General features: G+C 40.9%; 2 protein-coding genes across 2 annotated transcripts; both read right to left on the bottom strand.

Moving 5' to 3' along the window:
- Positions 1-669: 669 nt before the first annotated feature.
- On the bottom strand, positions 670-8,711 carry LOC109999306 (isoaspartyl peptidase/L-asparaginase-like). Its single transcript, XM_020654329.3, has 6 exons — positions 8,648-8,711; positions 7,379-7,574; positions 6,704-6,846; positions 5,163-5,284; positions 4,079-4,189; positions 670-841 (listed from the first exon to the last, which is right to left on the bottom strand). Exons 1-4 carry the CDS (start codon positions 8,681-8,683, stop codon positions 5,246-5,248), a joined length of 414 nt encoding a protein of 137 aa, XP_020509985.2. The 5' UTR covers positions 8,684-8,711; the 3' UTR covers positions 670-841; positions 4,079-4,189; positions 5,163-5,245.
- A 502-nt stretch (positions 8,712-9,213) lies between these two features.
- Positions 9,214-15,209, bottom strand: LOC136180371 (zinc finger protein 665-like). The gene is made up of 5 exons (XM_065959670.1): positions 14,876-15,209; positions 13,705-13,817; positions 12,591-13,149; positions 12,015-12,148; positions 9,214-10,610 (listed from the first exon to the last, which is right to left on the bottom strand). Exons 2-5 carry the CDS (start codon positions 13,727-13,729, stop codon positions 9,550-9,552), a joined length of 1,779 nt encoding a protein of 592 aa, XP_065815742.1. The 5' UTR covers positions 13,730-13,817; positions 14,876-15,209; the 3' UTR covers positions 9,214-9,549.
- Positions 15,210-15,212: the final 3 nt, after the last annotated feature.

Here is a 15,212-nt window from a genome sequence, read left to right as displayed (position 1 = left end):
TGTTTAACAAACATTCATCTTCTCTCTCCAGATGCAATCATAAACATTAAAAACCATCACCTGCCTGTGACAACTTCTGCTCCCTGCACTGTTTGATATTGTTTGTTCTGTAACACTAGTTATTTGTATTTATATTATTTTGTATTTATTTATAAGAAATATTAGAGTTATCATCAATTTATTCATGTTTGTTTAGAAGCTCTGCCTCACAGCCTCCCAGGATCTAAAAAATAAGGAGAGCGAGGTCCAGAGGGAGGCTAATCAAAAGAGAGAGGTGAGGAAGAAAAAAGTACAGTTCAAATTACCTCCTAAAAACATAAAATCATCATTAGTCTTTTATAAAAAGAAAACTCCACACTGGCTTGATGTGGTCAGCCATTTCCAACCATTGTCACCACTTGGTGTCCACTCTGTTCTTCAGTGCATTCTCATTTAATACTTTAACACACACAGAACAATTCCTTACCTCTAACATTATAAAAGTTCAAACCTTTATCATCAGTCCCTTTTGGATGTCTTTCACTTGAAACACAAGAATTCATTGACTGTCATGACAAAACTAGGCTTGAGAAAAATCTATCTGACATGCATTTTGAGTTTATAATTTGACCCATGCCCTATTTATGTTACGGTTTGTATCCAGACCCAAAAGCAGACACAGCAGCAAAGTTGAAGGATTTGGGGTTTTATTGCAGGGTCTGGGAAAGGTGGATGGCTGACTGGCTGGCTGGTAATGACGGCGTGGAGGAGACTATGGAGTAGCTGGTTCTGTAGGCAGGCGGGTGAGTGGTTGTGTTGTCTGTGAGGAGAGCAGACTGGAGGAGATGACACCGGTGAGAATCTGGACAACAGGAGAGAAAAATCAGTTAGGATCCACTAGTAAAACGCTAGGAACAAAACTCTAACAAATGTTAGGAGCAGCCGATAGTATCTACCACTTCAGTAGACGCAATAATCTGGCAATGAGTCGAGTTGAGCCCAGGGCTTTTAACTTGAGGCAGATGAGCAGATGAGCTGCAGGTGTGAGTAGTCACCCGGTGTTGATTGTTTATAACAATTTATTAACATAAGCCCCTTTTATAGTGCAATTCTTCAGTCATTATGCTTTAAGACATTCCTATTTATTCCCCAACAGCGTAATAATGGTGTCCCAGTCTATCAATCACTTTGCCTTATGGAGTTACGGAAGCACAACAGAGCACAGCAAAGCAAGCGCTCCACATACACTCACAGTCAGACATGCACACACACAGTGCTGCTTTCCCCTGCTGGCTCCTTCAATCCCTTCTCGCCCCTGTAACGGCTATGGGATCACTTTGTCACCCCATCATGTCTCAACGACATTCATATCGAGGGAAAAAAGGACCCGGGGACGTTAATATCACGCCATAAAAGAGAAGAGACTCGGGGGATGTTAGCTCAAATATGCAGAAACAGTTCCTGTAAGAAGAGGTTTGAATTAGTCAGACTACAGATGAGAGGACTGAGAACAGAAGATGCCCAGGCTACATCATCTCAATCTGCCCATCAACCGACTGTTCCCATCTCCTTACTCTGAATGGCAGACCTGGAGTCGGGTGTATCATTTTACATATGCGATTTATAACATTTCTCACATTGCTTAAGTTGCACAACATAAATGCTTGTTTTTTTCTTAGACTGGGAGAATCTGTTTGTTTATATTCAAAATGATTTTTCTCTTGTGTAAAATGCTCAATATTAAGTGTTGAAAGTTTTCTTCATTTACAGGGACGGGATTAGAAATCTCAAATTATTTGTGTTTGCCAGGTTTGATATCTACTCATCTATCTCATCTCTAACCTGTCTAATCACAGTCGCCCTGTTAGTTTTAAGCATCACAGCAAAAAGAGCCACTTCTTGTTAGCAGTTATGCGAGGTGGTTTGATGGTTTATTCAGCTACAGTTGAACTCACTAGTTCCTCTTTAGTCCGTCCTTCTCTCGGTCTCTCAACATGCTCTCTTTGCTGAGTTTGATCTTCTGCACTCAGGCAGGAAATAGGCCGACAGATCCCCAATGGCAAAGTCCAACAGGTCAAAATTGACTTTAAAATTCGGGCCATCCAACTACTGGATTCTAATGACGACCGTAATGACTGATGATGGGTTTTATTTGGTTTCATGGACAGTTTTATACATTCTTAGTTACCTTTTTGTCTCTTGATGTTCTTTGGTATTTATGTATTTAATGTTTTCAGGATATTGAATGTTTTCAGCACAGAACTGATAAAGTCAGAGTCTATCAGCTTGCGTTTTCTCTAATTTTCTGGTTTACACCTGGCTGCAAAACCAATTTCCCCTCGCCCTCAAGGATAATAAAGTTGAAGTCTTCATCTAAATAAGTGAAGGGTATTCTGTCTATTTTTAATGTTTCCGATCATTTGGCTCAGCTCAGACGTAAGAGTCGACTCTCTCGGCTCCCAAATTATTCTATATTTGGTACCATCTGTTTTTTTATTAAATCAGCCATATTTAGCAATGATTTCACCAAAGATTGACTTGTGTGCATTCATTTTACTTGAACTACTCATTGTAATTATAATAAATAATATATATATTGAAACCATATTGAAACAGGAGCTGGCTCAATCTTTCCAATTAAAGAGCCAGCCCATAGAGCTGAGTCCTTTGTGAACAACATGTCACTAGTTCCTTAGTTAACAATTTTAATAAGAGAAGATCAAGTCCAGGAAAAAAAATACTAAAACAAGCACATTTAAGCATCAAAAATCCTCCTGAATCTGAAGGAACTGACTAGAAAAACGTTATTCATGCAGGAAAAAAATAACATTTTAAGATGAGAGTCAATCCTTCCTGTTTTTAGAGGTTTCCGCAATGAACAACAGCATAAGATGCTGCAAGAAGAGCACTCTAAAGTCTCTGTAAATAGTAAAGGAAATCGCTGCTGTGAGCTCGGGTTTGAAGAGAATGTAAAAATAGAAGCTATTCTCTTCCTCAGCAGCACGACAGTTTATTAATAATACTGCACAGCAAAGGTGAATTTGATCGCACACTGCATGGACTCTGGATGCAGCGGTCACACGTGTCCAATTACAGTGCAGAGGTCATTTGGGACGGTTGTGTTTGGACTCAAATGGCGTAAAAACTGGTGAAAACTCAGACCAAAGAACAACCAGATATGTCCATGCGCCTGCCACTGAACTGATGAGAGATTTGTTTTTATATTCCCATCCAAGATACATTTGGAACTAGACGTCTGTGTAGGTTTTGGAAGCTTGATTCAAAGACAACTGGACTTGGTTGAACTGAAACGTCTTGAAGGCCTTTCAACTTTAAGTCCAGCAGCCTTTGGATCAAGCTTCAATTGAGTTTGGATCAAGAGTTTTTCGGGTTTTAAGCAAAAAGAACAAAAACAAAACAAGGAAGAGAGTGCTTGTGTGTACACTTGTATGTGTGTGTGTGTGTGTGTGTGTGTGTGTGTGTGTGTGTGTGTGTGTGTGTGTGTGTGTGTGTGTGGTGTGTGTGGTGTTTCTTTGCTGATTAGTATTGAAACAGCGCTCTCTGGTGGTTCTGAAAGGGTATAACATTAGTAAGGGTCTAACACGAAATGCACCTCTTCAAACAGAACCTGTGGGTGCATGAAAAATGAAACTCACAGTGGTCAGAGATTAAGACTTTTATAGTTAAGAATCAATGTTTCACAAAAAGATCATTTCAGCATTTCAATCAGAACTTGATCATCAGCATTATTTCACATTGACTGGCTCTGGTTCCAACTTTGCATTGATGGAGATGTTTAATTTTACAGTACTAAGATAATATTACAGTAAGATCCTGTGAGATAATATGGAGGTATGTTATTATTATTATTATTATGACGTGCTGCTGCCCTCGTGGCCAGGTCACCCTTGTGAAAGAGATTTACCATCTCTTTCACAGAGAGAAAGAACAGAGGAGAGAGGAACGCTAACTGAACAACTCCAGTTAACCTCTGCATTCATTTCTGGTGTTTATTATTAACATCTACATGCTGAGAGAGAGTGTGTGTGTGTGTGTGTGTGTGTGTGTGTGTGTGTGTGCGTGTGTGTGTGCGTGTTACCTTGCTCCATGTAGAACAGGATGAGTCTGGCTAAAACAACTTTCATGATAGCTTCTCCATGGCCTGTAGTGGACACTGCTCCTGAGTTGTTGTCAGCATAACCTCCACAACCTGATACACACAACAACAAATACACACACACACACGCACACATGTGGGTCGGTGCACGTCAAATCTGGGAGTCAGTAGTTGAGGCAATCGAGCTAAATGCATCAACATCCTTGGAATCTGCAACCAGGTCTTTCACTTCAGATTTAAAAACATTGAAGGATCCCAGCTCCTTGAGGTTTAAGTCATAACATTATAAAACACTTCAGAAACCAGACACACATGGACTTTTCCTGCTCGAATGGCTTTCCTAAGATCTCAAGACATGACTGCTGGGAAAAAAAAAGATAAACCCTGTAAGTAAAAGATTTAAGAGAACGAGCGTAAGATCTGAGCTGAGTCCAGATCCATAAACTAAAGCTCTCCACGTGAGACTTCAGGGTGAAGAAATGTAAATATACTTAAGAACTGATGGAAATCAGACAAGTGTAAAACTGCATTGATGGGCTAGTTCTTCTACTTAAGTATGTTTCTACAGCAGTATTTTTTTCTAAAAATGATCAGAATCGTTTTGTACTTTTTATCTTGTGGCCTTTCTGTTAATGTCAGACGTCTGAGGCGGTATCCACTCATGACAGCCGAGTCATTCATTGACTGATAGTGACGGATTACAGTCTAAACTCCACTCACTTCACTAAACCTTTAGAGTGAATCAACCCTGAGATGATTCAGCTAGTGCCACACCAAATGTACACTTATTATTTTAAACAACACTCCGGACGCTGAAACATTACTCAGGCAACATTAGGGTTATTAGAATGAGCCACTCGAGCTGTGACTCTGACACAATGAGCAGGAATTAGTGAGTACATGGTAAATGGACTTTTACGCATCATGCTCAAAGGACTGGAGGACTGTTAAAAACAAAGAACAATGAGTCAACCTTTTTCAGGTTAAGTGTCTTTAGTATGTCTTTCTTCAACAAATACCTTTATGATGAGGCATATCATTCCACGCTGTATGTTTGAGGACTGACCTATGCAGGGTGTGTCCCCCACCTGACCCTCCATCTTGTTCAGCATCCCACCAGTGGAGGTCGCACAGGCTACAACTCCCTCACTATCCACTGCCACGGCCCCGACTGTGCCCATCTTCCCCCTACACGTTGAAAAAAAACAGAAACAGAAAAAACAGATGTGAAATGTGTATGGATGGGATTTGTTAATACTGACGGACACTTTGCGTAGCAGCCTCTGTCATCACTGTGTGAATGTGGTGTGACAGGAAGTGTAAAAGCAGCTTTGAGTGGTCTAGAACGCTGGTTCTCAACTGGTCTATCCTCAAGACCCACAACCTACAGTACAACAAATTTAGGATATTTTTTAACCAATCAGATTTATTTACTGAAAAAATGTTGCAGTTCGAACGGCAGAGGATGCAAAACATGTCACAAGGGTAAAAATAATAAACATGTTTTTAAAGCATTTCATTGACTTTTTCATACAATTTATTCTCATGGCATACATTCACAACCTACTTTGGGTCCCGACCCATTAGTTGAGAACCACTGCATGTGAAAAGCACTGTCCAAGTACATCTACCATTTACTGTGATCCTGTCAGTAGCAACAACATAAAAAAATAATTTAAGCAGACATGTACTTTGGCAAGACACTTAACCCCAAATTGCTCCCGCTGCTTCATCGGTGGCATATGAATGATTTAGAGTAGTCAGAAGACTAGAAAAGTGCTATACAAGCTCAAGTACATTTACACTTTAAAAATTTGGGTTTCATTTACAGTAACATTACAGCTTGTTTTAAGGCTGCTCAAAGTGATCATCTGAAGATATATCTAAACTTTTTTTGCTTTTACTTTATTGCTAACAAAAACTAAAACTCTGCTGTTAAGCCTACTGTCTACACCTTACTGTATACTTATAGATTTGTTGTTGCACATACAGTATGGTAAAAACATGAGCTTTAGTAAGTTTATGAACACAAACAGGCCGGAGTTTCTCCTGCCAGCCCCCTCGTTTATTTTCCAGATAAAGTCTGAGTGAGCAGATGCGAGAAGGCAGCAGGATATTATCAGGAGGAGAATGCACGACTACAGAGACACAAAATAGAACTGCCGCATCATGTTTGTTTTCTGTTCTCCAGTTTTTCTTCTCCATTATTCTTTTTTTTTTGATATTGTGATCCTGTAGAACTACACATAGCATTGATATAATATTCTGATAATAGCCTTGTATAGCGGACTGTGTTGCTTTGTTCCTTGCCTCAGGAAACCCCACTTCTGTACAAGGATAGTCTCCGGCTGTGAGCTGAAAGTGTGGACAACAAGATCAGGATTTCAGGAGCAGTCCTCCTGAAGTTCTTTAAAGATTTTCAGGAGTGCATATGTCAAAACGAATTGTCTTTGCTAAATGTTAAGTGATTTGCTCATAGTGGATTAATGTTGAGTGTTTGTAAATAATATAATAAAGAGTTCGGTCTCTGTCTTTTTGTAAAGTGTCTTGTTTTGAATTGGCGTTATACAAAAAAAGATTGATCGATTGATGTTAAAAGCTACAAACCTTGTCCATAACCAGTCTTGCTAGCTGGGTTGGGTTGGCTATGTCGCGTACAGCTGACACTGCACCAGTCGCCAACGTTTTCCAGTCCATCACAAAAGCATCCATCTCCACCTCTCCCTTCACGTTCAGCACCGACCCACAGCCTGAAATAAATATGAAGAGAGAAATCATTTGATAGAGTCCGGCATCATGGGACAAAGAATGTCTCTCTGTATAACATCTTTAAAGAAAATGATCTGTGACAATTATTGTAAAATGATTCAGCAATTAAAGATGTTGTGAAAAATCCCTTTATATGTTAAGAGTTATGCTTTCTTTCATAGTAAAGTAATGCAACTCACTATTGTCAAAGTGTTCTTGGATAAATGTGGCTCAGTGATAGAGTAGTACTAAATGTTCAACAAAAGTCAAGATGGAAAAACAAAAACAATAGGGCTTTCACACTTGCAGAAAAACTCCTGATATTTCCAGGAGGAGCTGCATGTGTGAACGCCATCAGCCGACATTTTCACTCTGACTCTACCCGGTGTTTCTCCTGCCAGACCCTTAGTATTTTTTCATCCAGGTCAGGAGAATTTCAGGAGCAGTATTCCTGAAATGATCTAGATATTTTCAGGAGTGCATGTGTGAAAACAAATGTGTATAATAGTGTGTGTGTGTGTGTTTTTGTATTACCTGCGTTGAAGGAGGGGTTATTCTCCAGCTGGGTCACAGCCTCCACCACAGCGTCCATGCTGCTGCCCCCTCCCTTGAGAACAATGTACCCGGCTCGGGCTGCTGCAGACACCCCTGATGTGGAGTTTTGTGCCCGCTCCTTTGGGATATGACCCGCCCCTCCATGGACCACCACAGCTGGCAACATGTCAATCACCTGAGAGGTGAAGGAGCACAGTTAAAATGTCATACAGGATGAAGCCACATTCTGTTTTTAAAGGGGATAACGTCGTCTTTGCATTGGCAATCCAAAACGCCCTAAGTCTCTTTCTACATTGACGTGCAGTCAGACAAAAAGGAGAAAGTTCCCGAGTGTTGACGTGAAGTCATACAGTAAAAACTACTTGGAGAGATTAAGCAGAAACATGGGGACATTCATTTATTTAGACTGACTGTTAAAGACGTTATAATACATTCACATATTAATTAATGTTGTGATGTAAAACTAGTGCGTGCTTTAGGCTATACGGTGACCTATGTCTGATAACAAGGAGGGGAGCCGGATACAGCAATACTTTGATGTTTGGGGCAGCAGTCCGTGATGACATTACCACAATAATAAACAAAGTAAACAAGGACATATCAATCGCAGAACTTATTCAATCGGAAATACGTTAAATCTGAGGGGCCCTTGAACGCACCATTTCTACCAACACACCCAACACCTTGTTCTCAAACAAATCGCTGTATCAACTTCAGACATACGACTAATACATTCAAATAAAAACTCATAATTTACCATTTATTTACAACATTTCTAAATGAAATTCCGCCTGGCTATCTTTACAAAATTACCCAAGGTGTGTCATAGACTACAGTAATAAAGAGGTGTTAACAACGTAAATTATTATTTAAAATTGGCCAAAAATGACGAGCAGAAATATGAGATATATGTTGATATAGGAAAACTAAAGCAGGACTTCATTGCTGAATAGCCTAAACTGTAAGGTAGGTTCGGTGTTATAACAGAATTGCATAATTATTACGGATTATGTGGAGACAGTCTTGAGACATGCAAAAAAGACTGAAGTCATATGAGAGCCAACGCCGTTGTAAACAAGCATTGCGACGTTTTTCTTGGCGTAGTGAGTAAACAGACTATCACTGCAGACTATCACAGAGTGAAACAGACGTAACATACGTAGAGAATATAACAACAAATAACATGCTCTGCTATTTCTTTATCCATTCTTTTCATTCATTCTTTTATTCAAGAAATTCTACAGGTACCTGCTGCTGGCTTGATGGACTTGAATAGTGTTTCATCTCCTGCTTCGAGCTTCTTCTTCTTCTCTTCCTCTCTTTGGGGTCTATGGCAGATCTAATCCATAATGTTGCTTCAGCGCCACCCTCTGGTTGTGTTAGTCTTCTCTACCCTGCCATGTCTGGTTTAGTGTTCTTTGAACAATGAAAAAGGCTATCCCTCTGTGGAAAACTATAGTTTGTGCTGTTACTGTGTCACCATTTCTTGCCTTTTGTAAGAAAATTTGCTGTATGTGCAAAATTCTTAATCTGTCATTGTACTTTTTCAGCGCTGTCCCCCACACATCTTTCAACCCGTGAAGAGTTTTTAACTAGATTTAAAACAGACAGAAATTCAAAGTGGTGACTCTTTAAGACCAATAAAAGCAAATAAGACCATCAGAGACAATGTTGCTATATTGTAATTTTCATTGCCTGTGTCTGAGTCCGTGGGAAAGGCATGAGATGAGACTTTTACACAAGTCACCCATCCTCCACTCCACTTTTGTGTCGACTTTGGACAGTCAACACAAAATAACACAAGTAGATGAAAGTCTTTCTCACATCAGTTTATTTATTACAAGGTTACACACAGAGGCATCCAAGAAAACAGTGACAGAAAGAAGAGAAGAAGAATCCTTACACTGCAACTGTTTCATATAAACACTTTAAATTCAAACGTCATAGCTGATCCAAACTTACTGGTTCATATGTCAGCAACAAAACATCACAAAAGTCAAAAAAGTACAGACAGATTCCTGTGAATAGAATTGTCTCATATCCCTTTATAACAACAGTTATACATCTGTTAGTCAATACATACTTATGAATACACATCAATGATGTTGTTAACTTGGAATCCTTTGGATTAGTTTTACCACTGCACAGGATTAGCATTTCTCTCCTGTGTGAATCATCATGTGTCTGGTCATATGTCCCTTAGAACTAAACCTTTTACCACACTCAGAGCAGCTGAAGGGTTTCTCTCCTGTATGAACTAACATGTGTGTGGTCATATGTTGTCTTTGGGTAAAGCGTTTACTGCAAACAGAGCAGCTGAAGGGTTTCTCTCCTGTATGAACTAACATGTGTGTGGTCAGACTTCCTCTTTGGGTAAAGCTTTTACTGCAAACAGAGCAGCTGAAGGGTTTCTCTCCTGTATGAACTAACATGTGTGTGGTCAGACTTCCTCTTTGGGTAAAGCTTTTACTGCAAGCAGAACAGCTGAAATCTTTCTCTCCTGTATGAACTAACATGTGTGTGGTCAGCTGTTGTCTTTGGGTAAAGCTTTTACTGCAAACAGAGCAGCTGAAAGCTTTCTCTCCTGTATGAATTAACATGTGATACGTCAGACTTTGTCTTTGGGTAAACCTTTTACTGCAAACAGAGCAGCTGAAGGGTTTCTCTCCTTTATGAACTAACATGTGTGTGGTCAGATTCCCTTTTCGGTTAAATCTTTTACCACACTCCAAGCAGCTGTGTGGTCTCTTACAAGTCTTTAGTTTCTTATTTTTCAAGTTGAATTCTGACAGATGTTCTCCTGTCTCTTGCCAATCATCACTGTCATCAGTCTCAGATTCATAAGAGTCTTCAGTCTCGACCTCAGTCTCTGGTTGTAAACGTCTCTCTGGATCTGAGTCTCTCTCTGGTTCTGCTCCTCCACAGTCCTCTCCAACTCCTGTTTCCATCTGTTCAGTTTGTCTCTGATGAAGCTGTGAGGACTGAGGTTTCTCTTCATCATCTTCACTCTTCACAGAGACAGGAGTGAAGGGGAACTTGGTGGTATCAGCCTCCTCCAGTCCTTGAAGCTGTTCTTCCTCCTGACTGATCCACAGTTCCTCATGTTCTTCTTTAATGTGTTGGGGCTTAGTGTCCTCCTGGTCCAGAATGTGGCTCCACTCCTGCTGCTCAGGTGGAAGCTCTTCTTTACTCACCAACAGCTGCTGGACATCTGCAGGACACAGTAAACAAACATTAACGGTACTCAGACTGCTTTTTGAATATTAAAGGGGCTATATGTAACTTTCAAAAATACTGCGTTTGTAGCGATTCCGCAGGCCGTTAGACGAACTGCACCAGTAACCTGTTGCTCGTTCTCCCTCGCGTGCTCGTATGTACACAAAGGAGCATCATCATCAGCCGTGAAACACTGGATATTTAGCAGCATAATGTTTACAGAGGAGGTAAGTGGTCATACACATGTGAAAGTCTGTGAAGGAGTCTGTGTGTCTGTATTCATTCTCCATCCTACAAACGACAGTCTCTGCAGGCACTGGCTGAGAGCAGGAGTGTGTGATGAGTTTGTCCGCCTTTGAGAGCTCCTAGGGTGAATAGAAGTGTGTGGAAGACGGCCTCTGGCTGTGCAGGTGAAGACCGGGAGTGTGTGATGAGTTTGTACTGTTGATCTCTGTAAGCGGAGTGGAGTGAGGAGGACATTGAGAACAAGCATAAAATGTCACTTCCTGGAGCTTTCGCGGAAAATACGACCCGGGTAAAAAATGTATACATGCAACACAGATAGACAGTGAACATCTACTGTTTCACATCAGTTAACCGTTCACTTATTAATGGGTGATAAACATTTTATACATGTAACAATGTACATATAGAACCTTTAGTAAGGGCTGTCAAATGATTTCATTTTTAATGGCTGAAAATCAATAGTTGATTGGAATTGATAACATTTTAATCATGTTTGGAATTCACTTATTTTGCATTTTAAAAAGTTTTAATGCTGTTATTTTATAATTTTGTCTTAAGCTTATTTTGAAAGAAAATAAGGAACTGGTAGAAGATATTGTATTAACTTAACCATGGAAAAAAGGAACTTGTTAAAAATAAAAGTGTAAATAAAAGTGTCTGCTTCGGTTAGAGGGGGTGAAACTACATCGCTAGTTCCCAGGACTGTATGGCTGCATGGCTCTCTCCTCTGTGTGCTCTCGCCTGGATGCCTGAAGCCGAGCCCCCTAAGCTTCTAATTTTCAACATAAAGCCATAAAGCTCCGGAAATAAAAATATCTGTTGTGTACATGTGATATATTACAAACATACTAGGTGTTTATATACGACGGAGGATTAGGGCAATGTTAAAAAATTATTATTTTTTAAAATTTCGAGATTAAACTTGTAAATTTACGGATTGAATCTCCTAAATTTACGACTGTAATCTTGAAATAAAAAAATGTCCGTGGCCCTAATCCTCCGTCGTACTTATACATTCAAGGCCAAATAAAAAATAAGCAATTTCTCAATTCTATATGTATCTGTGCTTTTTGAGAACACGAGTTGGTCGTCTTTGTTTCCTTTTATGAAACTCCTACATGGTGGTGTTAACTGACAGTGGGGAAAGATGTACCTTTACTTCCTTTGAGGCGTTTCCCCTTCTCTTTAGGGTTCGGTTCATCGCTATCGGCTCCCAGCTGGGACGCTGTCTCATCTCCGGGATGAGCGAGCGCTTCTTTAGCCAAATTGTGGAGGTACTTCAAAGCCCTAGAGAGATTTAACACACCTTTTTTTGAATCAGGGATGTTAGGATACTTTGCACTACAATTCACAATTGAGTACCTATATGGACAATTTATTCTTTTTACAGAGGCTGAGTTAGAAAATAATTGAATCGAAGAAATATAAATAAAAGAACGTCTAATCGTGGGCCATTTTCAACTGTTTCAAATGGGACGTCAAGTGATTTTGTCTAACCTAGTAACAGTAGCTAAGGGGGGCGGGGCTTGACAAAGGGTCGTTTGACCAATCAATCACTCTCTGGTATTTTTAAAAATTTGACAATCTTGATAAAATAGCATCACAACTCAGTAGAGACCTATTGTATTGTGACTTGAGCATATCGTTACATCCTTATCCTGAATACAGAATAAATGAATCGCCCTTTGAGAAAATGTTACATTTAGAAAACAGACGTCATGTGACTCACGCTTTAGCAGCACCTCTCCTGCGCCGCCCCCCTGGCTGGATCTCCTCCTCGGGTTCACTCAGAGCTGCACATGGCGGTGGTTCTGCGATTACCTGCGCACGCTGCTTCTTCACATATTTTCTCTTCGGCTTTGGCGTCCCGTTCTCCTGCTGCGCCGAATCTGCCACTCCACCTTCCAAATGTGGAAGCGCCACATCAGTGTTCGGAGTCTCATTTTTTTTTTTTCTACCAGGAGTCCTTTTTGTCGGAGTCTTCTTGGCTCTAACAACCTTTTTAGGCGTTTCCTTTGCCTTTATTTCATCCGGCTCTTGAGGTGTTTTGTGATTGGCTTCATTTTCTACGTCATTTTCGGGCGGTTCTGGGTCATTCTCAGCTTTTCGCCACTTTGCCGGAGTCCTTTTAGAAGCTGCACCTTCTCCTGAGCTTTTTCTGCCTGTTGTTTTCTTCTCATCCAACGGGTCTTCAGTTTCATAATCCTGATATTTGGGATTTTTCTTGCGCTGTCGTCCTCTGGAGCTGGGTGTTAAATCAGAGTTCTGCTCTGACGGGTTCTCTTGCCCTGAAAGGAGAGTGATGTCATACATAGCTCCACAGGTGGATAATATAAAGTACATACAGAAATCTCTTTGGTTAATTAAATAACGACTATTTTTTTATTTATTCTTTTACTATAACTCACCAAACGTTAGTCTTACAGGCTGCATTCTCACAAACAGAAACCACTTTTAGAGACATAGTCAAAGTAAAAATGTAACCAGAGCTTCAAGTCTAAAATGTTTAGCACCCAAACCCATTTTGGGTTGGGAACCAGAGGGTCACCGGTTCAAGTCTGGAAATTGGTCCATTAGCTGGAGAGGTGCCAGATCATTTCCAGAGCACTGCCGAGATGCCCTTGAGCAAAACACCCTTTGTGCAACCCTGTAGCTCAGGGGTTAGGTGGGTCAAACTCCTAATAACAAGGTCAGAGGTTCAAATCCCGGGCTGCTACAGCACACATGTCAAAGTGTACAACTCACTCCTGCTGTAAATACATGAGCAGTTGGTTCATTTGGGTGTGGTGAATGTGTCACAGTCAAAAGGGAGACTACATCAAATAAAAGGAGGTGTTATGAACCTTGTCCAGAGTCAATGGGATCCATTGGCCCTGGTCTGGTGCTGCAGTCGTCCCTCAGATGCCTCCTTGTGTGGAGCAAGTTTTTTTTCTCACTCTTTGCTTTCTGTTTCAGCCTAGAAATACAAACAAAAAACAGAAAGACACATGTGACAGAAGAGTGTTTGTAAAACGTATTCATCTAAAAACATGATTTATTGAATACCAAAAGAGTAAAGGGACAACAGATGGAAATTAGCTCGAGCTAAATCTGGTACAAAGCATCTCTTCTCTTCTGAGACTAATGTTTTTTTTGTACACTGTCCCTGATACAATTAAACTAATTAAGCAAACTAAACTAACATTTCATCATAATACCTCACTGTGTCCTCTCAGTGGTGTCAACCAACCAAGCATTCAGCGTCCGCCAAGTATAATAAGAAGCATAAAAACAGAAGACTCCGGTGTTTTTACGGTAGTTTGACACCTTACTGAATAGATACTTTTAAACAATTACCATGGAAACGTAGAATGTCAGAGCCCCGCGTGATACCGATATCAATTCAATTTTAATTACCATGGAAACGTTAGCGAAATGTATTCGATTGGCTGAGTCTGAGTCTGACAGACCAGATCTCAGTCAATATTATGACTGTTTTACTGCTCTTTTCCGCATTGGAGGGTGTTCATTGGTAATAGACAGGCGGAGACCCGTCAATCCTACTTTTATTGAACCACTTATCACTTCGGCGCACCTTTTTAACATCACACATGCTTAGGTATGTATTTAAAACACTGTTACCGGCTTGTTTCCCAGGGACTCGCATCTTCTTTAGCCACGCTGTGGCGCTACACTACACAGCTAGCTAACGCTAACTGGCTAAAGTAACAGGAGAGGGGGTGCTGGTGACGCAGTGGTTAGTGCGCGCGCCCCATGTATGGAGGCTGTCGTCTGAAGCGGGCGGCCCGGGTTCGCTTCCCACCTGTGGCCTCCCTCCCGCATGTCATTCCCCACTTTCTCTCTCCCTGATTTCCAACTCTATCCATTAAAAGCCCAAAAATAAATCTTAAATTAAATAAAAAAGTAGCAGGGGAGACCTTTTCACACTAACGATAAGTAACTTTAATTCGCTTAAAATCAGACAGAAACTGACAAGAATCGCCGGTATCACCACCATCACCATTAAAAACTCACCCTGACTGAGCTTGGGACTTGCTGCTCGGTGGTGAAGGCTGAATCGCCGCGCACCGAGCCCGGGAAGGTAAGAATCCGACCACCCGGGATCGAGTCCCAAACTCCGCTACTTCGTGGATGGGCACCGCTGACCGTCACCGGAGCTGTATAGACACACCTGACCCCTATATCCAGGCGTTATTATTTATTGAGCTGCAAAATGTAAACACCACCCGCGCTGGTCCTGCTGATTTAAGGGTTGCTGAAAGTCACATTTCCGCCTGCATCAGACCGCCATGTTACTGTACAGGCATGGAGAGCCATACCGCCGCCTATCAGCTCTTCTTCTTCTTCTTCT

Source organism: Labrus bergylta, chromosome 10, assembly GCF_963930695.1.
Source record: "Labrus bergylta chromosome 10, fLabBer1.1, whole genome shotgun sequence".
NCBI classification, from domain to species: Eukaryota; Metazoa; Chordata; class Actinopteri; order Labriformes; family Labridae; genus Labrus; species Labrus bergylta.
Note: the sequence above shows the minus strand (reverse complement) of the source record. Positions and strands in the feature narration are given on the sequence as shown.